At 31.9% G+C, this 26940-nt stretch overlaps 2 protein-coding genes across 2 annotated transcripts; both read left to right on the top strand.

Annotated features, from left to right (window-relative positions):
• Window positions 1-4519: 4519 nt before the first annotated feature.
• On the top strand, window positions 4520-7007 carry LOC109802118 (pentatricopeptide repeat-containing protein At5g50390, chloroplastic). Its single transcript, XM_020363332.3, has one exon. It carries the CDS (start codon window positions 4750-4752, stop codon window positions 6820-6822), a length of 2073 nt encoding a protein of 690 aa, XP_020218921.2. The 5' UTR covers window positions 4520-4749; the 3' UTR covers window positions 6823-7007.
• A 10662-nt stretch (window positions 7008-17669) lies between these two features.
• On the top strand, window positions 17670-26204 carry AAR3 (defective in cullin neddylation protein (DUF298)). Its single transcript, XM_020363204.2, has 9 exons — window positions 17670-17828; window positions 18171-18303; window positions 20853-20904; window positions 21280-21355; window positions 21474-21556; window positions 23294-23390; window positions 23669-23714; window positions 25491-25582; window positions 25682-26204. Exons 1-9 carry the CDS (start codon window positions 17780-17782, stop codon window positions 25972-25974), a joined length of 921 nt encoding a protein of 306 aa, XP_020218793.1. The 5' UTR covers window positions 17670-17779; the 3' UTR covers window positions 25975-26204.
• The last annotated feature ends 736 nt before the right edge of the window (window positions 26205-26940 follow it).

Below are 26940 nucleotides of genomic sequence, written 5' to 3'. Positions count from 1 at the left end.
ATTATCTAATAACTAACTAGCTATCTATCAAAAATGAAAAAAGAAAAAAATATCTTGGACTAATTAATAATTTTTTAGGCTAAGTTATACTTTTATTCTTCCTATGATTTTTTAGATTAAATTACATATAAAAAAAATACAAATATTTATGTACATTAATGAAAGCATTCAAGTCCCTTTGAATGTAAAGATGGTGTGGTGTAATATATGAATATGTTAATATTTACGTATTTATGCCTAATTATAGAGACATTATAATGTAAAGAATGTCATATTAAACAACTCATTTACATAGTATAAAAAATGTTAATATATGTTGTATTAATGGAGTAGAGAAGTTACCAGGTGAGTATGACAAGGTATTTAAAAAATTTATAAGCTCCTTTATAATCAGTTTCATAAATTAGTTTAATCATAATAAGTTTATTTAATGTGGGAGTTTATTTTCATAAGCTAATTGAAATAATTTGTAATTTATAAACTTTTCAATTTTTTCCTTTTTTTTTAATCCTCGTTAATTCACTTGATTTTTTTATACCTTTTATAATTTAAAAATCATTTTATTTACATGTTATTACGTCTTACTCATTATTAAATAAATAAATATGTTATTTTATATTGACTAATTAGCTTATCAGTGAATTTTATGAAACACGTTTAAATAAATTAATTAGCTTATAAATTTTTTACTTTTTAGCTCATAACTTATAACTTATAAGCTTTTAATTAATTTATAAATTTTTAGTTAGTTTACAAGTTTTCAATCAATTTATAAGTGAATTTTACCAAACACAACCTATTATTATTGAATAATTTAGACTATACTACCTTCATACGTTTTTATATCACAAAACCTCAAACTTACTCTAATATTATACTCTATCAATAATCAAATATTTTAACTTGGTAGTTGTAAGACGTATTTTGAAATACAGGGGTCGACCTACTACTTTCATAATTAATTTTCATAATATTAAAATAATTATTGATCAACAGAAATTACATTACGTGAACATATATTAATTCTTGGTTATACCTCACTTATTTGATGTAACAAACAAAATATTTGAATTAGTCTTTGGACGAAAGATTTTATAAATTCAAGAAATTTAAAAATTTTGGTATTTGCATTACTTTTTTTTTTTTTTTAAGTATTTGCATTATTTTGATTTCAATTTGTATCATTTTAGAAATATTTTGTTTGGATAAGTCAATTTTAAATTTTTAAAATTTTAATTTTTAGTTTGGATATGTTAATTTGATTCCACTATGATAAAATTAATTTTAAAAATATATTCATATATTGATATTTTTAAATTAAATTTTATAAAAATAAATATTAACCAATTTTAAAATATTTAATAATTTTAAAAATTAATATTAAATAATATTTAATAATTTAAAAGATATTTTTAAATATTCAATAATTAAAATAATGAAGAAATAAGAGATAAAATAAAATATATAAGTAAAATAAGAAAAATAAATATGAGAAATTTTAAATTCTTATTTTTTTTGAAAAAATTTAAAATTCTACTATTTTAAGAAATTTCATAAATGCTTGAATTTCAAATTCTTTATAAATTTTCTATCCAAACAAAATATTTCACCTTAAAAAATTTAAAATTCTTCAAATAAATAAATTATCCTAATCAAATTCATTATTCAAACACATTCCGAAGGAAATTTCATTAAACACCCACAACCTCTAAATTAGAGATTAATTTAATTTCATGTTACTCCTATTTACTATATTATTGTTACAGGTTTTGGTTAAGTTTTTTCCGATCTATTGCATTTTTTTTCTTAATGCTCAATCTGGTACTACTTGCAACATGCTATGGTATCAGTTAATAAATTCTCTTTCTTTTGACCTTTCAAAAGAAAAATAATTAAAATATATCCTCCCTGAGCATATCAATTATATATATTCTCATAAATCACAGTGCATTTTTACAAATAATCATATTTTTTTTCGACTTCTCTCTTTTGATTCTTTCCATTAGTATTTAGACTTTTTGGTTGTCATTTGCTGTAAGAGAGCAATTAATTTGTTTTGATGGTTCACATATAATTTAATGCATGACGTCTTAGAATCTAAGTTCATTTACATATTCATTAAAGCATTCAAGGATAAAAAATCTATTTTCAATGGCTAATTTTAATTATATACCAATTTTATATTCTCCTCTTTTTATTGCCATGTACTGCTGGTCATTGTGATTTATGTCAATTTTCATATTTCCTGAAACAAAGAAAACTGATTATTTCTAAAGCATGTTGAAATGTCTTTTTGTCCTTTTTATTTAAATTAAACATGTAAATAATGTATTTTATTCTAAGATGTAAAAAAATAATAAAAAAATATTAGTCTGCTAGCATATTTTACATGGGAATGAGATACAAAATTCCATAACGTGCTAGCAGGAAAAAAAAATAAATCAACAACAGAGATGCTAATGATAGTAACTCTATTGAGATAATTTAAGATTTTAACATAAAAATAATTTTTTATTTTTTATTTTACAAAAGAGCATCACTCCATACAATAATAATGAAAGTGTAAAAATTTTACGTTTGTTAATGTTAACCAACTAGTTAATTTTGGTTAATTAGACTATTTCAATAGTATACGTTTGAGATTATGTTACTAAATTGATACATAGTATTATAATTGAATAAATTTAGAATTTAGTATCATTTTAAAAAAAAATAAGGTAACTAACTGTAACTCTTAATTATTTAAAAAATATATATACTTTACATAAATTTTATTTAATTAATAAAATGAAAAACTACAATAATATACATAAACAAAATTAACTCATTGAGCCAAAGAAAATTGTAAAAGTTGTTTAGTGAAAATAATATTTGATAGTTGTGAAAATCGTTCTATGTAATTGTTTTAAGCACAAATTAGATTTGAAAAGAAATAATAGTGTAATATTTAATATTTATTTACAACATGTACAATTTAATGTTAATAATATTAAATTTATATAAATATATAAATAATAATTTTTTTATATAGTATGACACAATTTTATTAGTTAATTGATGATAAAAATATATAAAAATTAAGTGATAAAATATGTAAAAATTAAAAAATTTAGGTGACAAAAAAGTGTAATATAATTTTTTATATATATTAGTTATCATGTCAATAATCATGTAATTATTTGTATATCACATCATTAATCTACATTAATGATCAATATAAAATATTAACTAATTAACGACATTAAAAAGTTAACCAGTAAAATGATAAAAAAAAAGTATAAAAATTAAAAAATTAGGTAATAAAATGTATAATTTTGAAAGTTAGAAAACAAAATCTACAAAATCTTAAAATATTATGACAAAAAGTACAATAAGTTGAGAATTTTTAATTAGTTATTAAATGTAGTAAATATGCACCATTATGGTTAGATAAAATTATCAATTAATTAAAATTATTTTTATTATTACTTTTAAAGATATGCTATCATATATCACTTTTTTATATGTAATTTATGGTGCGACACTTTTTCGACCGTTAGTTTTATCACAATTTTTTTCTTCTCATCCTTCCCATCCTTCCATCATTGTCTCTTCCTTTACTCCTTTCACCATTTGCATCATCACCTATGGCCTCTTTTGCCTCCCCATTCCTCTAGCCTCTATTTGCCCCCAACTAGTAATGGTACAAATCTATACACAAAAGAAAAAAAAAACAAATTTTTATCCCTAGTAGATTGTCTTTAAGTTCTCCATAGTCAATGTTTGAAGTTACAACAATTAAAAATAATAGATATAACAATTAACAAATTTGTTATATAGTAATTTATTTATTTTTGTTTATACAACAAGTATTCTCTGCTAGATGTTTGAGTTGAATAAGATCAAGATGATAAAGTTATTTTTGAATAATTAACTAAGCTACATATTCAAGTTTCGAACTTAATATCATTTATTAAATTAAAAGAATCTCATACTAGTTGACTGATTGATTCATGTACGTGATAGTATTATACACAATAATTTATAAAATTCCTTTAATCAAATCAAAACGGACCAATACAACTAGTTATAATAGATAATTTTATTAGTTTTATAAAACAAAATCATTACATACCAAATTTACCCTTCGTATTTATCATTAAATTTTCATGAGAAATGTGATGATATTATTTCATATCAAAATTTATACACCAAAACACACCTAGTAAAGTTTCCATCAAGTATCAATAAAATTGATAAATTAATCGAAGAGTTTAAAAAATGAGGTATTTATCAAAAAAAATTTATTATCTGAAAAAACATATTCTCTAAATTTTTAATAGGATAAAAAATGAAAAATAAGATTATTATTTTATAAAAAAATGTAAAATGCCTTATAAATTAGTGACCATTATTTTTTTCCTTCTATATTGTGGCTTATTATAATCAGTATTTACTTTAATTTATAAATGAAAGAAAATAAATTATATTTATATTTATGTAAATTTGCGTGTGTGATGTTCTTTTTTTAAAAAATGTTGCAGCAGTTGGATAAACTCGGAAACAGCTCCAATGTTCACATGTGGATGTTGCAACAGTGGATCTGCCTAGATACTAACTACCATACCTACCTGGGCGGAAACTCCGATGTTTCTGATGCAGACTCGATCCAAATCTCACCTTTTCCCATTCAAATTCCCTTCTTCACTATGACGAATAGGACCTCTCACTCTCATGCTTCTTCCTTATTCATCCCAATTGTTATAACCAATGGAAATTGCATTTTCCCTTCACAAATCCCAAACCCCTTTTCTGGGTTCTTCCTCTACCGGGAACCTTTCCTTTTGGGAGTGTTGTTTTGCCTCAAAGGTGAGAAATTGGAGCATCCCCTTTTCCCGGGTTTGTTGTTCCTCCAAGGAACAAAAGCTTAAACCCAAACCAAAGAAAGTTGAGTATGTGGAAAGGCAAGTGGCAGTTTTGGATGATACCCAAATCAGGAAAACGTCCTATTCTGGGCTCTGTAGTCAAATCGAGAAGTTGGTTTTGTGTAATAGGTACTGGGAGGCAATGGACTTGTTTGAAATTTTGGAACTTGATCATGATGGTTCTGATGTGGGTGGTAGCACTTATGATGCTTTAGTGAGTGCTTGTGTCGGTTTGAGATCGATTAGAGGCGTTAAGAGGGTGTTCAATTATATGATTAATAGTGGGTTTGAGCCTGATTTGTATGTGATGAACAGGGTTTTGCTTATGCATGTGAAATGTGGCCTCATGCTTGATGCACGCAAGCTGTTTGATGAAATGCCGGAGAAAGACGTGGCTTCATGGATGACCATGATTGGCGGACTTGTGGACTCGGGAAAATTCTCTGAAGCTTTTGAGCTGTTTTTGTGTATGTGGGAAGAGTTTAATGATGGAAGATCTCGCACGTTCGCCACCATGATTCGGGCATCGGCTGGATTGGGTCTTATTCACGTGGGAAGGCAAATTCATTCATGTGCTTTGAAAAGAGGGGTCGGGGATGGTAATTTTGTGTCTTGTGCGCTGATTGACATGTACAGCAAGTGTGGTAGCATTGAAGATGCTCATTGTGTATTTGATCAAATGCCGGAGAAGACAACTGTGGCATGGAATTCCATTATTGCTAGCTATGCACTTCATGGTTATAGTGAGGAAGCTCTTAGTTTATACTATGAAATGCGTGATAGTGCTGCTACAATAGATCATTTTACTATTTCGATAGTGATAAGAATTTGCGCAAGATTGGGATCATTAGAACATGCAAAACAAGCTCATGCTGCTTTGGTTCGTCATGGTTATGGCACAGATATTGTGGCAAACACAGCACTTGTTGACTTCTATAGCAAATGGGGTAGGATGGAAGATGCTCGACATGTTTTCAACAGGATGCAACGCAAGAATGTTATATCGTGGAATGCATTGATTGCCGGATATGGTAATCACGGCCAAGGAGAAGAGGCTATAGAAATGTTTGAGCAGATGCTTCAAGAAAGGACGATTCCTAACCATGTCACATTCCTTGCTGTCTTATCTGCTTGTAGCTATTCAGGATTATCAGCACAAGGTTGGGAAATTTTTTACTCTATGAGTAGAGATCACAAGGTTAAGCCCAGAGCAATGCATTATGCATGTATGATTGAACTATTAGGTCGGGAGGGGTTACTAGATGAGGCTTATGCACTAATAAAAAGTGTTCCTTTGAAACCAACAACAAATATGTGGGCAGCATTGCTGAGGGCATGCAGAATGCACGAGAATCTAGAACTGGGAAAGTTAGCAGCTGAAAAACTTTATGCGATGGAGCCTGAGAAGCTGTGTAATTACATAGTGCTTCTGAACCTGTACAACAGTTCTGGCAAATTGAAGGAAGCTGCTGGTGTTTTGCAGACCTTAAAGAGGAAGGGTTTAAGAATGCTTCCAGCATGTAGCTGGATCGAAGTCAAGAAACAGCCATATGCCTTCCTTTGTGGAGATAAGTCTCACTCACAAACAAAGGAAATATATCAAAAAGTGGACTACCTGATGGTTGAGATATCTAGGCATGGTTATGCTGAGGAAAATGAAACTTTGCTTCCTGATGTGGATGAAGAGGAACAGCGCATGCTAAAATACCATAGTGAAAAACTGGCTATAGCTTTTGGACTAATCAACACTCCACATTGGACACCTTTGCAAATTACTCAGGGTCATCGTTTGTGTGGTGATTGCCACAGTGCAATTAAACATATAGCCAGGGTTACAGGAAGGGAAATTGTGGTAAGAGATGCTAGTAGATTTCACCATTTTAGAAACGGTAGTTGTTCTTGTGGGGATTATTGGTGATGACAAAATTATGTCATTCTAGTCACTGACCTATAAAGTGAGTAGATTCTTGTTAGCGCACCTCCTCCTCTTGCTTCTTACTTTAGTAGCCCCATTTTTTTTATTAGGATACAACTATGATACATGTAATTTATAATTTATTCTGTGATCCATTAACACAATAAAAGTCCTATTTTCTTCTTGCACTTTGCACTTTTTTGTCATGTTTATTTTGTGGTAATTATGGGTTTGGTTTGCTGAGGACTGAAGGTGCAATTTCATTGTCTTTTTTCCGATAAATAGTGCATGTACAGTACAGTGTAACCATAATGTATATGATTTTTTATATTGTCATTTAATTATAAATCGCTATGTATGGTAAATTTGTTATTTTTTACGATAGCTTCTTACAAGTTATACCTGGGAATATAGGAATCCTTTAATTTGAATTGGTTTATTTCACTGTTATTTTAGATTTAGTGTTTCTGATTTTTAATTATTGTTTCTCATGGTTACAGTTTTTCAGTTTTTTCGATAAGTGGATGAACAGGATTAAATCGCCACACTTTTTGTAGAGTACAGGTTACGATGGAGTAACTTGTTGTTCTGGTTTTATGAATGCACTGTTGAATTGCCTTGTGGTTGTGGAGCTTTGAGCATAATTGATTCATTGAAATTCAATATTTTCTCTCGTGCCTGATTCTTCAGCACATTGATGTGCACTTTCTCCATTAATTATGTGGATTGTTTTTTTGCATTGGTTGCCATCGAAGGCTGGCTCTTCTGTGAGAGGTTGCCTGTGATGTGAACCATGGAGTGGATTGCTCAAGTACCAGAGTTTAGCAGAAATATGTAAACTCTCGTCTTCTATATGAATTTATTTTTTAGGAAAATTGAATTCACACATGAAGGAAAACGGCAATGAAATAACATTGGGGACTATTGATATTCCTTTTGTTGGTGTCTCATTTTTTAAGTTAATTGTATCTAATACCTTGTGCTTGTTAATTGGACTTGTTTTTATCTTGTGGCCTGTTCTCGACTTCGTAATATGCAGCGTGTTATCTCATATTAGATAGGCTGTTAGTTATATACAGCAAGACAATTTTGGAGCCTGAAACGTGGCCTTCAACCTTTTGCGTTTTTTCTCCTTCCTCTGTATCACCCTTTGAAATATACCTAGTTAATATCTCTATTATGTTGGCATAGCCTTTCTAGTTAATCAACAAGGTGTGACAAGGTTGGTAGATTACCTTGTCCCTTGAGCATGTGCTCAGCAATTTGATCCCTGATTGGTACTATGAAAAAATATTTGGTGAGAGTCAATCACTTAAATGGATATCAGTATTTCAAAGAATTAGTCTTTAACTTTAGCTAGAGGATACCTTAATTTATCAAAGGAAAAAATAGTCTTTCTGGTTATTGTTGGTACTTGCTTAGATTGAATTTTGACCCCAAAATTGACCTTCAACATTTTGCCTTGTTCCCTCTTACTCAAATTTTTTTTTTCATGACTAAGTTGTATCGTCCATTGAACATGCATAACTAATCTCCCTCGGGAATTTAACAAGTATCAAATAGGTTGACATTTCTTTCGAACTTGAGTTTTCTACATTTGAGAGTTAAGATTCAAACTTCATCTACTTAATTAAGTGATATGAGTCTCTCACTCCTCACGACAACCCTAGTTGATTTTTCTCCTACCTCTATTTCTTCCTTTGAAATATTCTTAGTTATTTAGTTAATATCTCTATTACGTTGACATAGCCTTTCTAGTTACTACTGGTACTTGCTTAGATTGAATTGACTTCAAATATTTCCTCATCATGGTGGTTATCTTATTTGAAATATTCGCAAAACAAGGTTAGTGGCAAAGCAAATGTCATGTTTGCCGATCAAATCCATTTGATTTGTGTATGCAGATTAATGTTCAAATCTGGCTAGCAGTACGTTGACTTCTTTCATTTGCAATCACTCTAAAATCATGTCATTGAACAAGTGATTCTCTTCTGTAGTTGATGATAACTGGAGGGATAATATGCAGTTGTTAGATAGCATAACAAACTGATTTCTAGTTTTTAACAGCAATGTGTCCTTGTTTCTTGATGTTAATTTATAATTCACAGAGCCAAAAATTAGTTGGTACATTTTAAACTTTACTGTAATCGAGGAAGAGAGGGAAGGAGGTGCCAAAGAAAGAGGGGGAGGGAGAGAGAAAAAGATAGATGTTAGGAAGAGAGGAAGGTAAGTAAGAGAGATAGTTGGTAGACTTTAAGAATGCAGTGTTGAATTTTGCCTTGTTAAGTTGTTACTTAGCAAGTTTATATTACCAATTTGTCAATCTGTGAATAAATAATTCATCTCCGAAGGACCTTTATAATTATTATTCTTTAATTTATTATAATTTTGACTCAATCTTAATTGTATGATGATATTTTTTAGGCTAAAATATATTTTTGATGTTTATCTTATTATAAAAACTCGTTTTGGTTTTGCATCTTTTTAAAAAAATTATTTTAATCATTTAACTTCCAAATTTCACTCAATAATGTCTTTTTAAAACAATAATATTTTTTATTTATTTTGGGGTGTGAGCTTTCTTTTAATTTAATTCAAAATGTGAATTTTATCTCAATAAATTTAGTATATGTAAATTACAAAGTTAAACTATTGTTCGAACAAAACAAAGTCGCAAATATGGTAAAAATCATGTAAAAAGTGAGTCTCACAAGCAATTGTAAAATTATTTGATATGAGATTCTCTGTAGTTTTTCAGTTGCTCGTGGGTTGATTCTTTACCATATTTACAATCATTTTTTGTTTGAGTAATAGTTGAAGTCTATAATTTTCATGTAAGTTAGTAAAATTAGACAAATTTCACGTTTTAAATCAATCAAATGAAAATCGTATTCTTAAATTATAAAAATAATCATTATTTCAAAAGAATAACATTAAGTTAAATTTGAATGTTAAACTAAAATGAATCTTTTAAAATATAATGGACAACACATTTTAATAATAAGATATTGGACAAAAATTGTATTTTATAAACAAATTTAATAAATAATAAGATACAAATTGCATGAAATGATAAGAATATAAATGATGTATAATTTCATGATAAACGTAGTTTGAATGTAATACATTCTTATATATTAAACATGAATGTCTATATTGGGTAAAAATGTTTTTTTTTTTATATCTTTTTATTGAGATCATTTTAAGACACTTTTTTCGATAAAAATATTTTTAGATATTCTTTTAACTTTTTATACAATCTAGTTTTTATTTATGTTATTTTTTGTGAATTGAATTTTAATATTTTTAAAATAAATTTAAAATAACCTTATGTTACAATATAATTTATATATCGAAATATGATATATATATATATATATATATATATATATATATATATATATATATATAAGTTATTATACTTTTAGTTATAAATGATAAATATTCAAGCTATTCAATGAACAAGCTAAAATGTTTATTGAATTTTAAACCTTTTGTAATGTGATTGTCTACTAACATGTTTACCTTTGCAATGCATGAGAATTATTTATTTTGTATTCCTAAATTTATAATAAATAAATATTATAATTAAAATTACAAAAAATATATATTAAAATAAATATAAAAATAACATATTTAAAGAGATAAAGAGTTATAAAATATTGAAATAGGTAGTAGGAAGTAGGCAAAAAGTCATAAGGAGCCGATTGCAAGGAACAAGTTACAAGTAACAGGTAATAGGTCATAGGTAGCAAGTTGTAGATGATAGGTAGCATAAAATAAATAATATTGAGAAAAACTCAAGTCCTACATCGACTAGAGATTAGACAATTGAATAGTATATAACTGGAAAGCAACCCTCACCTTATAAGCCGGTTTTGTAGGGTTGAGTTAGGCTTAAATCCACTATTCTAAGATGATATCAGAGCTATCTTAGATTCTTAAAAATGGGTCATCCACCATTCATTGATACATGCACCATGGGCATGAGGGGATGTATTCAAGTCCTGTCAATCCTAGATCATTAAAAATGGTCACTTACCATTTATCCACGTACCAAGTCCAATAGTGCTGGATATGAGGAGAGTGTATTGGGAAAAACTCAAGTCTCACATCGACTAGAGATTAGGCAATTAAATAGTATATAAGTGAAAAACAACCCTCACCTTACAAGCCAGTTTTGTAGGGTTGAGTTAGACTCAAATCCACTATTCTAAGATTGTATCAGAGCTATCCTAGATTCTTAAAAATGGGTCACCCACCATTGATACATGTGCCATAGGCATGAGGGGGTGTATTGAGAAGAAAAAAACTTATTAAAAATGGGCCACCCACCATTCATTGATACATGCACCATAGGCATGAGGGAGTGTATTCAAGTCCCGCCATTAAAAAATTGGCCACCTACCATTTATTGATACATACACCATGAGCATGAGGGAGTGTATTCAAGTCCTGCCAATCCTAGATCATTAAAAAGGGTCACCTACCATTTATCCATGTATCAAGCCCAATAGTGCTGGACGTGAGGGGGGTGTATTATGAAAAACCTAAGTCCCACATCGACTAAAGATTAGGCAATTAAATAGTATATAAGTGGAAAGCGACCCTCACCTTACAAGCCGATTTTGTAGGGTTGAGTTAAGCTTAATCTACTATTCTAAGATGGTATCAAAGCTATCCTAGATTCTTAAAAAGGGCCCACCCACCATTGATACATGCGTCATAGGCATGAGGGGATGTATTGAGAAAAACTCAAGTCCCGCCAATCCTAGATCATTAAAAAGGGCCACCCACCATTTATCCACGTACCAAGCCCAATAATGCTGGACGCGAGGGGGTGTATTGGGAAAAACCCAAGTCCCACATCGACTAGAGATTAGGCAATTGAGTAGTATATAAGTGGAAAGCAACCCTCACCTTACAAGCCGGTTTTGTAGGGTTGAGTTTGACTTAAATCCACTATTCTAAGATGGTATTAGAGCTATCCTAGATTCTTAAAAATGGGTCACCCACCATTCATTGATACATGCACCATGGGCATGAGGGGGTGTATTCAAGTCCCGCCAATCCTAGATCATTAAACAGGGTCACTTACCATTTATCCACGTACCAAGCCCAACAGTGCTGGACGTGAGGGGGGTGTATTGGGAAAAACTCAAGTCCCACATCAACTAGAGATTAGGCAATTAAATAGTATATAAGTGGAAAGTAACCCTCACCTTATAAGCCAGTTTTGTAGGGTTGAGTTAGACTTAAATCCACTATTCTAAAAGATAAACAAGTCACAAGTAGTAAATAGAAGGTAGCAAGTATCAGGCAATTGGTAACAAGTCACAGGTAGCATGTTACACAATCACAGTAACATGTAGATGGTAGCATGTCACATGTAGCAGGTAGCATGTTGTGAGTAGTAGGAAATAGGTCGTTGATAGCAAGTAACAAGTTGTAGGTATTAAGTATTAAGTATCAAGTAGCATGTAATAAGTCAGAGGTAGTAGGTAACAGGTCACAAGTAGGAAGTTGCAAGTAGTAGGTTACAGGTAAAAGGTAACAAGTAGAATCTAATCAATAGTAGGGGAAATAGGTCACAAGCTGTAGTTAATAGGTTGCAATTAGCAGGTAATAGGTTGCAAGTAACAAGTAAAAGGTAATGGATATCAAGTAACAAGTCACAAGTACCAAATAGTAGATAACATATTACAAGTAGCAAGTAATAGGTAACATGTAGCAGGTAATAAGTAATAGGTCACATGTAGCATGTCTTAGGTAGTAGGTAGAAAGTAAAATGTCATAGGTAGAAAGTAAAATGTCATAGGTAGTAAGTAACAGGCAATAAGCTGTAGGTCACAAGTAACAAGTCGCAAATAATAGGTAATACGTAGAGGGTAACTGGTTATGTAATGGGTAGTAGGTAACATGTCACATTTAGTATGTTGCCAATAACAGATCACATGAAACACCTTTCATGTAGTAGGTAGTAGGTCGTTTGTAACAAATAGGGTTGAAAATAAGTTAAGTTGAGTTGAGGTTGAAAATAAGTTAATAGGGTTCGAATGAATATTTTTTTTAGCTTGAACTTATTTTGGTTCAAACTTGTTAGTAACTCAATTCAACTCGTTAGCTTGAATCACATGAACTAAGAGTATTTTTTTTAATCTTAAACATTTCAAAATTTTATTTTAATACTAGATTTTAGACAAAATAATTTTTAATTTGTTTAAAAGGACAAAACATAACTTATTCTATTAATTTTGTTAGGTTATAAGGTATGATTATAAAAAATATATAATGACAACCAAAGTTTGTATAAATAAAAATTACTCCACCTTGCATAAAATTTAGAAAATTCAATCCATAACCATAAAACTTTATTTTTTTCACTTCGTTCATTATTATTAACTTATTATTGAGTTTTGAAGGTTCTTTCAAATTTTAATAAGTTGAAATTAAATAAAAAGAATTACACAAATTATATATTCATATGTCAAGTTGATTTATGAACACAAGTTAAATTATATACAACTCAAGTTCAGCTCATTTAATTATCAAACTTAATTTTTAGTTCAAGTTCAACTTATTTGGTTTTTGAACCAAGTTCAATAGACTAATTATCAAACCGTGTTTTGAACTATTTTCGAGTTAGTTCAGTTCATTGCCACCTCTAGTAGGTAATACGTAACAAGTTGCAGTAGTAGTGGTTGTAGCAAGAAACATGTTGCAAGTAGTGTGTAGTAGGTAGCTTATAAGTAACATGTTATAGTTAGTGAGTAAAAGGTTGCAAGTAGTAGGTCACAAGTTGTAGGTAGAAGGTAGTGGGTAATGGGTGGTAAGTAACATGTTGTAGGTAGTAGATAACAGGTAACAAACTATAGGTAACAAGCCATACATAGCAGGTAGCATGTAATAGGTCGTAGGTCGCAAGTAACATGTAGTAGAAAACATGTCACACATAATAGTAGCAATAGTAAGAAGCAGGTCATGGGTAATGTGTAGCAAGTAGTAGTCGTAGGTAGTAAGCTGTGGTAAAAGGTTGTAGGTAGTAGGTCGTTGGTAGTAAGTGAAAGGTGACATGTCGCAAATAAACAATAACAAGTCATAAATAGAAGGTAATGTGTAACAAGTCGTAGGTAATGAATAACAAATAACAGGTGGTTGGTAGTAATTAACAGGTAATGAGTAGTAGGTACCTGGAAGCAAGTAGCAGGTAACAACTAGCAGGTAGTAGATTGTAGGTAACATGTCATAGGTAATAGGTTGTATGTAGTGAGTAGTAGGTAACATGTCACAAGTAACAGGTAACAAGTCGCAGGAATGAGGTCGTAGGTAGTAAGTTGCATGTAATAGGTAATAGATAACAGGTCATAAGTAGTAGGTTTCATGTAGTAGGTAGCAAGTAACATGTCATAGGTAATAGGTAACAAGTAGTGGGTCATAGGTAGTGGTAACATGTAATAGGTAGTTGGTGACATGTAGGGTTTAAGGTTTAGGGTAATAGGTAATATGTAACATGTAACAGGTCGTAGATAAGAGATTGTAGGTAGCAAGTCGCATGTAACAGGTAAAAAGTAACAACTCGCAAGTAGTAGGTCTCATCTAGCAGTTAGCAAGTAAACAATCACAAGTAAATAAGTCACACGTAGCAGGCAACATGTCGTAGGTAGTAGGTAACAAGTAGCAAACTACAGATAACCTACAACATGTTGCAGGTAAAAGATAATACCTAGCATGTAATTTTGATTAGTGATTATAATTTTTCATTTTAACACTAATAAATTTTAAAATTTAAATTACAACAATTAATTTGTATTATACATTTATTGTAAAAGGTTAAATCAATGTCATATTTGACTATCATGTTAGGGCTAAACCCTAAACTATCATATTCATGACAAAATTATGTGTACTATATATATATATTTCTAGAAAAAAACTCTTCGTGTCTCTATTAATTTGTTTAAAAATAATAAAAATAAAAATGATAAAATTTATAATATTTAAATTAAGTTAGATAATGTATAATTTAAAAAGGTAAATAATCTAAAACAAATATGGGAACCAGATATAGTTATAAAATAAGTGGACAATTATTATTGATAGAGTGGATAATTAAAATTTTGTATACATATTTTTTTCTTCTTCCTATTTTACCTTAAGAGATATGATGGTGAGAAAATGTAAAATATATAATGAAGAAGTATAAATGTCTCTCCTTTTGGTGGGGGTCAAATAGGCAGGGAAACAAAGGCATTCACTGGTTAAATTAGGAGAAGTTATCTACAAGAAAAGAATACGACGAAATGAGATTTCGACACCTTTATGGCTTTAACCTAGCCATGCTAGGGAAGCAAGGTTGGAGAATTCTTTCTAACCCAAATACTATATTATCAAGAGTTTTCAAATCGAAATATTTCTCAAGAGGGGATTTTTTGGAGGCCCAACTAGGTCACAATTCAAGTTATGTATGGCGTAGCATCCATGCTTCACGGGTAGTAGTAAAAGGTAGCCTAAGATGGTGCATAGGTAATGCAAGAAGTTTGAATGTTTGGCATGACCCATGATTCCGTAATCCCATAAATTCCTATGTAACAACACCTATTCCAGAAGGCCATGAAAACCTTGCAATAGCAGAGCTTATTGACATGAACGTAAGAAGGTGGAACCAAGACCTTTTATCTGCTTAGTAATTTGCATGAGCATGACACACCCACATGGAAGCTCTCACATAAAGGTTCTTACTCTGTGAAGTATGCTTATTATTACGTGATGGAATCACTTATATCCAATACGCATCTTTGAGTGCCAGGAAAATGGAAACAACTTTGGAGCTTAAAAGTCCCGAATACCATGAAGATTTTTCCATGGAGAATAGCTTGTGGGTGTCTACCATCATTTATGAATTTACAGCAACATAGTGTCCCCTATATTTCTCTATGCGCACACTACAACTTAAACCAAGAAAATGAATGACATATTTTCTTCGGATGCTAAACAACAAAATCAATCTGGATGGCCTTCGGCCTTTATCCATTGATAAATGCCTATGTAGACAACATGGAGGATTTTAAGGATACTATTTTCTTCCTACTACCAAACCTGCATCATGATATTATGTGTAAAGTTACAGTAATCCTATGGTTCATTTGGAGGAATAGGGATGATAACGTATGGTCAGACATTACAACTCCTTCTAGGATAACAATCCATAAAGCCATGCAAAGATACTCAAAATGGCAGTTTGCGAAGATAAAAGACAAATCAATCTCCCAATAGCAAACACATACTAGCACTTGGACCAAACCACCTCCAGGTTTACTAAAATGTAATGTTGATGCAACTGTCTTCAAGGAAGAAAATATTATGGGCTTCGGCCTATGCATTAGGAATGAAGATGGAAATTTTGTTAAAGTTAAATCTGGTTGGCATCATGATTTCATAGACTCTCAAGAAGCTGAAGTTTTAGCTCTCTTAGAAGCCCTCACATGGCTTAGTGATGTAGGCATCACAAACGCTATTATAGAAATGGATTCCAAGCAAGTAGTTGATGATGTGTTAAGCTTCATTCCTATCTCTACAGAATATGGTCATGTTTTAAGTAGATGTTAGTTATTACTACATTCTCATTCGAACTTATCGGTAAGGTTCATTAGGAGGTAAGCAAATCAGGTCGCTCACACTTTAGCTAGGACGTCCAGGTTTCATGCTAGCTCCACTAGTTTTGATTTGATTTCACCCTATACTGAAATTTTATTTTTAATAAATTAAGTTGAATTGATTTGCTTAAAAAAAAGTATAAATGTCTATAAAATTATAAAAATCAAATAAATGCATCTCCTTTATATATAATTAGTATGATTGATACACTTCATACCTTTATATTTTATTTAACAAAAATATTTAAGAATTATCAACATTTATTAAATTAACTAAAATTATGTTTGACTCTTAAATTTTAAGGTCTCAGATTTAATTTTTATAAATTAATTTTTAATATTATTTTATTTAAATATTTAAAAATAAAATTATTTATATACAACAACAAACAATCATTTTTATATATGTTATAAATTATAAATATAAATAAAAATAATGAAATTTATATTTATTGATTTTTATACTAAAAGAAAATCTTATTAATGTGCTGTTGAAATAACATACACATTTATCACAATCATTAAATGCACATTTATCACAATCATTAAATTCGAACTATGTGATTAGAGCAACTCCAATGGGAGTTGCTTGTCCTATAAAGCAACTCAAATCTCGATTTCTTGCCATTGGAGGATTCTGACGTAGCAACATGAATTGTTTGAAGAAGAGAGAGAGTTGCTTCCTCAAGCAACCGTTCCTTACCAGATTTTAAGCAGATCTTATTGAACATATTTGGAAGCGTTTCGAAAATAATAATGATGAAAATTAATTTCGTATAATATTTATGTATTTATTATTGCTTTATTTTATTTTTAATATCTACTTATTGTGTATTTTTTCTCATAATTTATTTTCTTTCATTGTAGCGTAATTATCCTTTTTAATAAAAATTTAAATTTAGTTCATAAATGATTAGAAAAAAAATTCTAAAAGTTGAATTTCTTAAAGTTTCTTATCATTGAAGTAAATTTGTGTTTGAGTTGCTTAATGCTGATATGACACACTAAAGACCACTTTTTTCATTTTTCAATGCATGAAGCAACTCAAATGAGTTGCTTCTATTGGAGATGCCCTTATTATCGTAAATTTTTTTATAGATTAAAAAGTAATTACCCGCAATAAACTCTAGAATTATTCTGATTTAACATATTGGACCAAAAATAAAATGAAAATTTGAAATTTACAAACTCTACCGGGTTCGACATTACATAGGATTATTAATAAAGCGTCTCGTATCCGTGTTTGTCTCTCTCTCCTCTGCTCGCTGCTTGCTCGAAGAGCTTCGGAGGGCAAAGTTCACCAATCCATGGATGCATCTCGGATCGACGTCTTTGAGATTTATCGAAGATACTGTGGTAATCTCCCTCACTTCCCCTTTTCAATCCCACGCAGCAAACTTCAATTCGGTTTTTGATTATGCAGCAAGTTTTGTTTTTCTTTTGTTTCTCCAATATTTTGTTCTTTTGGGTCGCGGAAATTTAATTCTTTCTTTTCTGGGTCTTGTGGCATGGCTTAATTTGATCATCGTGGTATTGGTATAGTTTTCTCTCTCTAAGAAAAAAAAAGGGAACCGGAAGAATAAGAATTTAGTTTTAAATATGATTTTTTGGTTAGTTATGTTTGTGGTGATATGTATGTGATTATTTATTATTTATTAATATTATTATTATTTTATTTATTTGAGTGTGGTTGTACAGAGATAAAATCAGGACATGCATATGTTACTGGGGAAGAAGGGTACAGGCAAGACAGTGACCTTCAGAAGGCTAAGGTCTCAAGGGAGGCACTCACACAGCTCTCAAAATTGGTGGAGTCTCGAGTTAGTGCAGGGTATGTGTTTCTTTGAGATTTTCCTGTGATAATTTTGAAGCCTATGAGTGTTTTTGTACTATTCATAGTAGACAATGGCAAATAACGGCATAGAGGGGTCGACCCCAAAAATGGTATATCAGTATAGCGGATAGCGTGATGATCGTCGTGAACCCTAAACCCAAACATAGTTTTATATAACACATATTTGCTGAAAGATAAAAAATACCTAAAATTTATGACATTCATAATTAATGATAAAAGATTAGAGTTTGAGAAGTAAACACACGTTTCAATCAGCTGAGCATGATGTGAATCTGCTGGGAATTGTCTGGGTTTGTCTGAAATCTGTCAGGAGTTTACGTGGGCCGCTGGAATCTGTTGGCAAAGGTTAGGGTTTTAGTGGGTGGTGGTGGGGGTGGTGTTGGTGGAAATGATTTTGACATGGTTTCAGTGTGCAAATGATCTGGACAGGGTCTCCAAAACAGGTTTAACATAAGAGGGGTGGGGTGGGGGTGAAATCCCAAGATTGCCACCCGCCTAAAACATCTTCAAACAGTTTATGTTCAGGGTCAAAATGGCTTTATGCCTGTTAATGCAATAGCGTTTGTGATGGCCACGAAAGGCTGCGGTTCACACCACTCCAGGTGCGACAGCGAGCTGCGCCATGAAGCCATTATTGCACTACTATAGGACACAGTTGAAAACGCAGGCACTAATATGATTTCTTTTGCTACTTGTTCTTGACTCATGTTAGGATGGTTATTATTCTAAGGCAAACATTTTGGAACTCTGATGCTAATTTGTTGATTTCTAAGTATCAATAAGTAGTTCATTATTTAAGGAATTTTATGTTGATTCTCTCTTGCAAATGGGAATATATTGGACTCAGAAAGACACTTATTTTTCAGTGGTAGTTTCTTATGGAACAATTGTACAAATACAACAAACTTGCGTCATGATTTTAAGTTAAAAATTGTGAATATTGCTGCAAATCCTCTTCCATTGGTCTTGTACTTTCCTTTATAGTCTCAATTTCAAGCAGTGCATTTAGTTCTGTGATTTGGAAATAACTCTGGCAGATTTTAAACAAGATATGAAGTAAGACAAGAAGATTATATTTGACTTGGTAATTATTGAATTTAACAACCATGCCAGAATTATTATGATGATGACATGACAAAGGAAATAAGTTTACAAAGAGAATTTGGTCTTGGATGAAGAGGTCTGATGATGCATTTATGATTCAAAAAAATAACAAAATTGGCATTCGTGTCACCTGATTGAGGAATTGAGAAGTACAATGTGATTATTTAGTTCCATTTCCATCCCAAAGTAATGAGGACAGGGATACATGGATTGTGTTATACCATTTATGTTAATAAGAGAAGGCCAAGGCCCATATGTTGGAACTTGGAATAAAAATCTTTGTAGTTTAAATGAGGCAAATTTTCCTTCAAGGAAACCATGAATACTAAAGGGGGAGTTCCGTTCTCAATAATCAAGGGGAATATGACAATGGAAATATGTTCAGTAATTAATCTTTTGCAGTTTTGCTTCTATGAAAAAACATTAAAATTGGGATCTATTGGGGAAAACCTAAGTTCCACATCGACTAAAGATAAGAGAAAGAAACAAAATTTATAAATAGGGGGCAATCCTCATTGTACAAGTCAGATTTATAGGGTTGAATTAGACTCAAACTCACTTTCTAAGATGATATTAGAGCTATCTAGATACACTTTAAAAGGGTCACCTACCATTGATATACGCAATTGACCCAATAGTGTTGGGTGTGAGGCGGTGTATTGAAAAAAACCTAAGTCTTAGCTATCCTAGATCATTAAAACGGGTCATCTACCATATATTCACATACCAAACCTAAGAGTGCTGGATGTGCAGGGATGTTTTGGAAAAAATCTAAGTCTCGTATCGATTAGAAATAAGACAAATAAAAAGTTTATAAGTGGGGGATAATTCTCACCTTATAAGTTGGTTTTGTAGGATTGAGTTAGGCTCAAACCCACTTTCTAAGAAGATGATACGAAACAAACAGAAATTCTGAATGAGCAATCAAAATGTTTAGATTCATGCTGTTTTAGATAACTGCTTTCAAGCTAACTAAGATAATAGGTGTTGAAACTGCTCGTTCAGTAGTTCAGGTGATGCTGTTCATATGATAACATCATATAGATGCATGATTGGATATGTTTTTATGTCTATTTCTGTGATGAGCATAAGTGTTCTATTACAAAGTCTGTGGAATTTTCTACATATTGTTGTTTTTGGTATTTTTGGTATGGAAAATGTGGGCTTCAGGCTTCACCTTAACCCTGACAATTTTTGGGTTATGATTGGATCTTGGGTTCTTTACATTTGCAATCTGCATTAAAGTTATGCTTCTAAATTGTTTTTCCACTCTCCTCTCCAGCTAAATTTTCATGTGTATTGAAGTTGCTGCTGTATCATGTGTAGGTTAATTTTAATTTAAATGTTCATGAAATTATTTGATTAGACCATGTGTGCATCTTTCTTATATAACAAAATTGTTGACATGCCAAATTTTCCAGGGTAACAATTTTTGATGAACTTTCAATGCTCATGTCACGGTTGGATTTGACGGTGAGCTTTGATTTCTTTGACACTATTCATTTATGCAGTTTCATATATTTTTATCCAAGAAAATGTTTTCTTTCTACTAGTACACAAGTATGTTTTACCATTTCCTTTTCTGAATTATATAAGAAGAGTTTTACTGCTATCAGTTGCATCAGTCGGATGCACAGAAGTAAGACACCAAATAACATATTAACATCCCTTGCCTCTGTCACTGAGACTTTTCGAAAATAAAAATGAAATTCCAAGTGATTGTGCATTATCTATACTCTAGGGAGAGGGAAGAAAAAATGATATAGCATGTTGCAAAGACTTCTTGCACTCGTTTGCAGTGTTTTTTTTTTTTTCCACCACTTATAATTACTTTGATTCTCTGTTTAGGTGGACTTTTCAGAATTCTCTCGGTTCTATGATTTTGTTTTCTTCATGTGTCGTGAAAATGGTCAAAAGAATATTAGTAAGTGTTCAAGATTAGTAATTTGTACCTAATCTTTTATTTATTCCATATGGTGGTTAGCGGTATGTAATACTCACTGTTTATTTCATTTAATTGTTAAAACTTTGATTATTTACAGCTGTAAGCAGAGCAGTAATGGCATGGAAATTAGTTCTTGCTGGGCGGTTTCATCTGCTTCATCCATGGTGTGACTTTGTTGAGGTATGATAATGCTTTGAGAACTGAGAAACTGTTTTGGGTCATCAGGGTTGTGGTTGAGTAATTTTAACCATATATAAATTTCTTATGGCGAATGCTGTCTATTAGTGGAAGGATTAGAATTTGTAGGTTAAGTGTAGTGTTTCGTGGGGTGGGGAAAACCTAGGAAGCACATGTACTACATGGGGCATGAGCTTAGGGATACAGCACATTCTAAAAGTTGTACTATATAACACTTTTACAGCAATGGTGTTATGAGCCAAAGAGTTGGTTGAGGTAGCGACCGCCAAAACCACATCACTTTGATTTGACATGTTAAGGTGATGATGCAGCCACATCACTGAAGTGATGTGGATGTTTGAAAATTAACAAAAGTTGTTCATAATATAACAAGAAATCATCACCAAAATAGTATTAATGCAAAATTGCAAATTATATTATAACAATTCATTAATATAACTATATAGGAAGCCATAGCTTTCAATCCCAGATAATGGCAGCAGAATGGCTGATCCTGAAACTGCTTTAGGGGATAGTTGGGTGACCGCTATTATGAACTTTCCATATACAAATAAATAAATTTATATTACATATATGTAAATGCTAAAAATAAAAAAGTTACCCATAATTAATGCTGTATTCCTAGTTAATAATTAGACGTCCTATTGTTAAGGCAAACACAGGAGTGAATAAGTAATAACAGTAAGAGTCAAGTCATATAAAAGGAAAAAAGAAGTATAGCAAGAAAGGATTAGTGAAAATAAGGAATATAAAGCAAAACATAGACCCCTATTTGACGTGAACAGAACAGACCCAAAAGATGTGATCAGAGTAGAGCCTGTAGAATGGTGTCCCAAAGTTTCAGAGTGTGGGGTTGGCTGGACACCCTACCAAGCATGCCATGAGTTGGCTGTAAAAGCAACTGAGAACTTTTGGTCAGATGGTTTGCAATTTGCATTGAAGTGAGAAGAGACCAGTGTTATTTAGCCTTCAAAAGGAGTGAGAGTGGGAAAATAGGGTTTATGTTCCGATGAAATAAAAGGAGGGAAAAATCCCAAGATTCCCCTCAACCCCTTCCCTTCCCAAAAAACAGCACCAACCAATATTGTTTGAGGGGCTAAAAAAGGGGGGATTTTGCGTCTAATGTAATAGCGGTTGTGATGCCAATAGTACTCATGATTCATGGCACTCCAGGCATGACAGTGAGCTGGGTTCCACCGAGCGGTCCATAGCCATGCAATGCCATAGCAGCACTATAGTGCATATTGACCACTCTGCTGGAAGCTGATGGCCTATATCTTGGTTTGCCATTTAAACGCTAAAATGGGGGGGGGGGGGGGGGTAAAGGGAGATTGGAAGCTTACCAAAAAAGGGAAATTGGGGAACAGAGTGGAAAACACAGGAGAGGCCAGGAAAGATATGAATAGACATGAGTCTGTGAAAGAGCATAGAATAAGAGGGAGTGACCAATTTTATGTTATAGGATAGGATTGTAGAGCTGAGAAATTAGGCTTGGACCCATGTGGCATCACCTTGCTTTGGGATCAGGGCTGCACAATACTATCATCCTATCATAATCTCAATGTATAAGTTCAGTCCGTTTAACATTTGAGTTAGATCATAGATGGATTAGACCAGGTTGACCCATGGGTCAATCCATTTGTACAACCTACTACGGTTGTGTTATTTTACTTTATTATTATTATTTTTTTTAATGCTGATCTATTAATTTTTATTTAGAAAAATCAACGATACAACATCTCCGAGGATACCTGGCAACAGGTTCTAGCTTTCAGCTGGTGTACCCGTGATAGTCTGGAAGCATATGATCCTGAAGGTACTGTTTTCATTGTGTGCTTGCTACAATTAACTGTAGAGTGTAGATATTGGTACTTAGATACCCCTCTCTATGTCATTTAATTAAGTATTATTTGATACAATTGTAGTTGCATGGTTATTTAATGCATCTGCATGTAATTAAGGTATTCTCATGTTAAATAGTGAGGTCAGTAAAAAAGTTTTTGGTATCCTTTAATTAATGGAAGAGGAGAGTTTCGGGTGGATGAGGTGGTTTGAGTTACTGATGCAATGATCAATTTTTTTTTTTTCTTGCAGGTGCTTGGCCTGTTTTAATAGATGATTTTGTTGAGCATATGTACAGGTATGATTTCTTTATGGCCAAACAAAGCATCTAAAGTTTTTATAAGGTTTTTGAAGATAAATTATCCCTGTTAGGTTTACTGAAATATTAATTTTTGATATAGCCCAATGGCATTGGTTGGTCCATATAGTTCCCTAAGATGCCAAATATTGGATTAATATTTTATTGGTTGTGGTTGATGCCATATATATTATATAGATGGAGTGAAATGTTAGGTTGACTAATTTCATGAATATAACTACATGAGTTATCATCCTTTTCATAAGGGTTCTGTAGGATGACCTTCTTATCAGCGGATATTTTAGAGGAGATTGTGCTGAGAATGGTTTTCCTTAGGATTAGTAAATAGGTCAGGCGCTGTTTAAGGGTGGCATGTACCTGTTTTAGCTTACAAAACCTTTATATGGGTTACAAAAATGTTTGGAAGGTTGTTTATAATTGATCATGCTGATTAACTTATTGGTGACTTTCAGAATCCAGATCTCAAAAGTTGCTTCAAATTCAGGGTTATGTTGGTATTATGCACAATCCAGATGTTGGGGACTTGAAGTTTAGCATAGAATGTTCATTAAGATAGAATACAGTGAGTCGTTTAGGTCATCGTGGTGGTCTGATTGTATGACTGAGGAGGAGTCAAGGAAATATTGACATTATGTTATTATACTGACTCGGGACAAAATTTGGCTTTAGTTGGCCTTGTTCTACTGATTATTATGGTCTAGGCAAAATTTTCTGCCTGGATGAGTGAATTTTAGATTTCCTAGATGGAATAGGAATTTCAGAAGTTGTGTCTATTCAAACAGTGAAGAATAGGGGACTAGGCGACTAGAAGATCAGATACTTGCTGATAAGGAATAGAAGTGATATAAGTGAATAGTTGCCCAGATACTTCCAATATGCAGATGTGAAGAGGTACAAAACAAATCAGAAGCCTTCACCTAATGGCATAAGCATTTAGGACTGTTGGTCTTACGTGATATCAGAGCCTTTTGATCCAGTAGCAGGACTTAGGAGTTCAATCCTTGCTACACCCATTCTTTCAATTTAAAAAAGGTGGTTGAATTTTAGCATAAGGTAGAGCAGGTCTGTGTAATGTCCATACTTTTAAGTTCAAAGGGTCTTCCGTGAAGGGTTGTGTTAGAGATGTAAAAGCAATCATGAGTCTTCAACTAACAACTGAGGCTTTTAGTTTTAGGAGAATTGAATCTTTGACAGGAGACAAACTCGGTTCCTAGGATAAGGGCATAACGTTTCAAATCTGGAATTTGAATTTTAAGGACGATTCTGGAGGCCATTAGCCACTCAAGTGATACAATTTTGTTGGACAATATTTACTTCTTGTGATTGTAATTTGTAAAAGGGTTGATCTTGGCTTAACTTTTGGACATGGTAAGTGGTTTAAATGGCAGAATTTTCTGATATCCACAAGCTGGCATCGGATATTGCTGGACATTTTTAGGCTTTAACAATTTTCACAAAATGCAGTCCGGTGAAAGATATCCCATATTTAGAAAGGATAGTCAGCGGTTGTGTGAAATTCTGTGGGTTCTGTTGCTGAGACTGAAATACATGGATTTAATGACATTGCTTTTAAATCTTGCTGTATTTCATCGACAGAATCTATGGGGTTTTTCCTCCCTGCTGGGTTTAATTTGCCTTGCGTTCTAAAAATTTTGCAAGAAACCAATTTTAGGCATTGTTCCATGATTAATTTTATATACATTGGATTTTATTTGATCAACATCTTCGATTTTCATTTAGTACATTGTCATGCAGGGTGCAAGGATCATATTATGACAATTCCAACTGCCATTGTAGCTGTGGTGATCCAGAATCTCAGTCATATGTTTTTGAGGACCCCCTTCCTGGTCAGTTTATTTTAGTTATAGCCATTCCCTGATATAAGGATTTAGAGTCTCATTCACTGCTATATAAATCTGTAGTAGCTGACTATGGTTTTCATACAGGACTGAGAAGTTTTTCTAGTCTAAAGAGGAAGTTGCCTGAGGACTCGAGAAAAAATGATGATATGGAATCCAGTGACATGATCTTTTCAAATTGTAAAAGAAGTAGAGCTCATGATGCAGATCCAGCAGGGAACACAGCAGAGGAATGTATGGAAACCAGTAGACATAACAGCCCATTGTGTTCATCTATGTCCCCATGTGCAGTTGAAGGTTGTCTGTCTAAGGGATTTGCAGGACTGCTTTCAACGCGTTCCTATGTGGATTTTGGTAGGGAGAGAAGGGCTTCCTTTTGATGAAGTCATGAAGCACTCCCCTTATAGTTAAAGAGGTACATAGAAGTTTCTTTTGCTAGTTGATATCTGTTGATGTATTCATTTTGAAGGGGCTACAATCACATGAGTCTAGTTTCTCAATCAATATTCGTGGCATTGTATTTGTAACATCGTCATGGTGAGTGTTAAATAACTGTCCATTGCCTTTGATAAAATCAATAAAACTATAAAAGTGTTGTGTTTTATTTCAATGTGGTTCTTTCTTTCTTAGTCTTTCTGGAATTAATTGATGCTATTTATCAGTGATTCATATGGAAAGTTGATTTCATTGTCTCCAATATATAAACCTGGATTTGGAGACAGGTACATACGCTGAAGTTCTGAATAGTTATGTAAAATTTTAGAACTTGGATGAAATTTAAAAATCGTTTATGGCCTGTGTTTCACGTCATCAATCAGGTCTAGTAAAAAATGGAAGACGTGTAATTCATTTTTTTAGTTGGCTATTTATTTATTTTTATGCGTTGCAACTCGAAGTTGTGTTATATAACAATTTAATAACTTGTCATTTAGACAATGTGCCCTCGGTAAAATGTTCAATTATTTTTCTCAAGCAAGTTTCATTTATCTATACTAATATGGATACTTATTTTTATAATCATTTTTCGTCTCTACAATTAATGGATGATTATTTCCTTAATTATTAAGAAAAAAAATAATTTTAGTAATCATTATTAACCAATTCAATATCTATTCACACTATTATGTTTTTTATTTATTTTATTTTAAAAATATTTAGAGGCAAGAAGTATCTCTTTTCTCCTAATTGCTATGAAAAGAGTGTGTGTGTTTTTTTTTTATGTCCTAAATATATATAAGTTTGCATTTTGTTAAATTTGTGTGACTGAAGTTAGATATTCATGTATGTAAATATAATTAATTTTATTTTTAAGTAATTAACTATCATTAAATATTTCAGTAACCTTA

Source organism: Cajanus cajan, chromosome 4 (assembly GCF_000230855.2).
Source record: "Cajanus cajan strain Asha chromosome 4, NIPB_CcT2T_4, whole genome shotgun sequence".
Classification (NCBI taxonomy): Eukaryota; Viridiplantae; Streptophyta; class Magnoliopsida; order Fabales; family Fabaceae; genus Cajanus; species Cajanus cajan.
The sequence above is the reverse complement of the archived record's forward strand: the minus strand, read 5'-3'. Positions and strand labels throughout refer to the sequence as shown.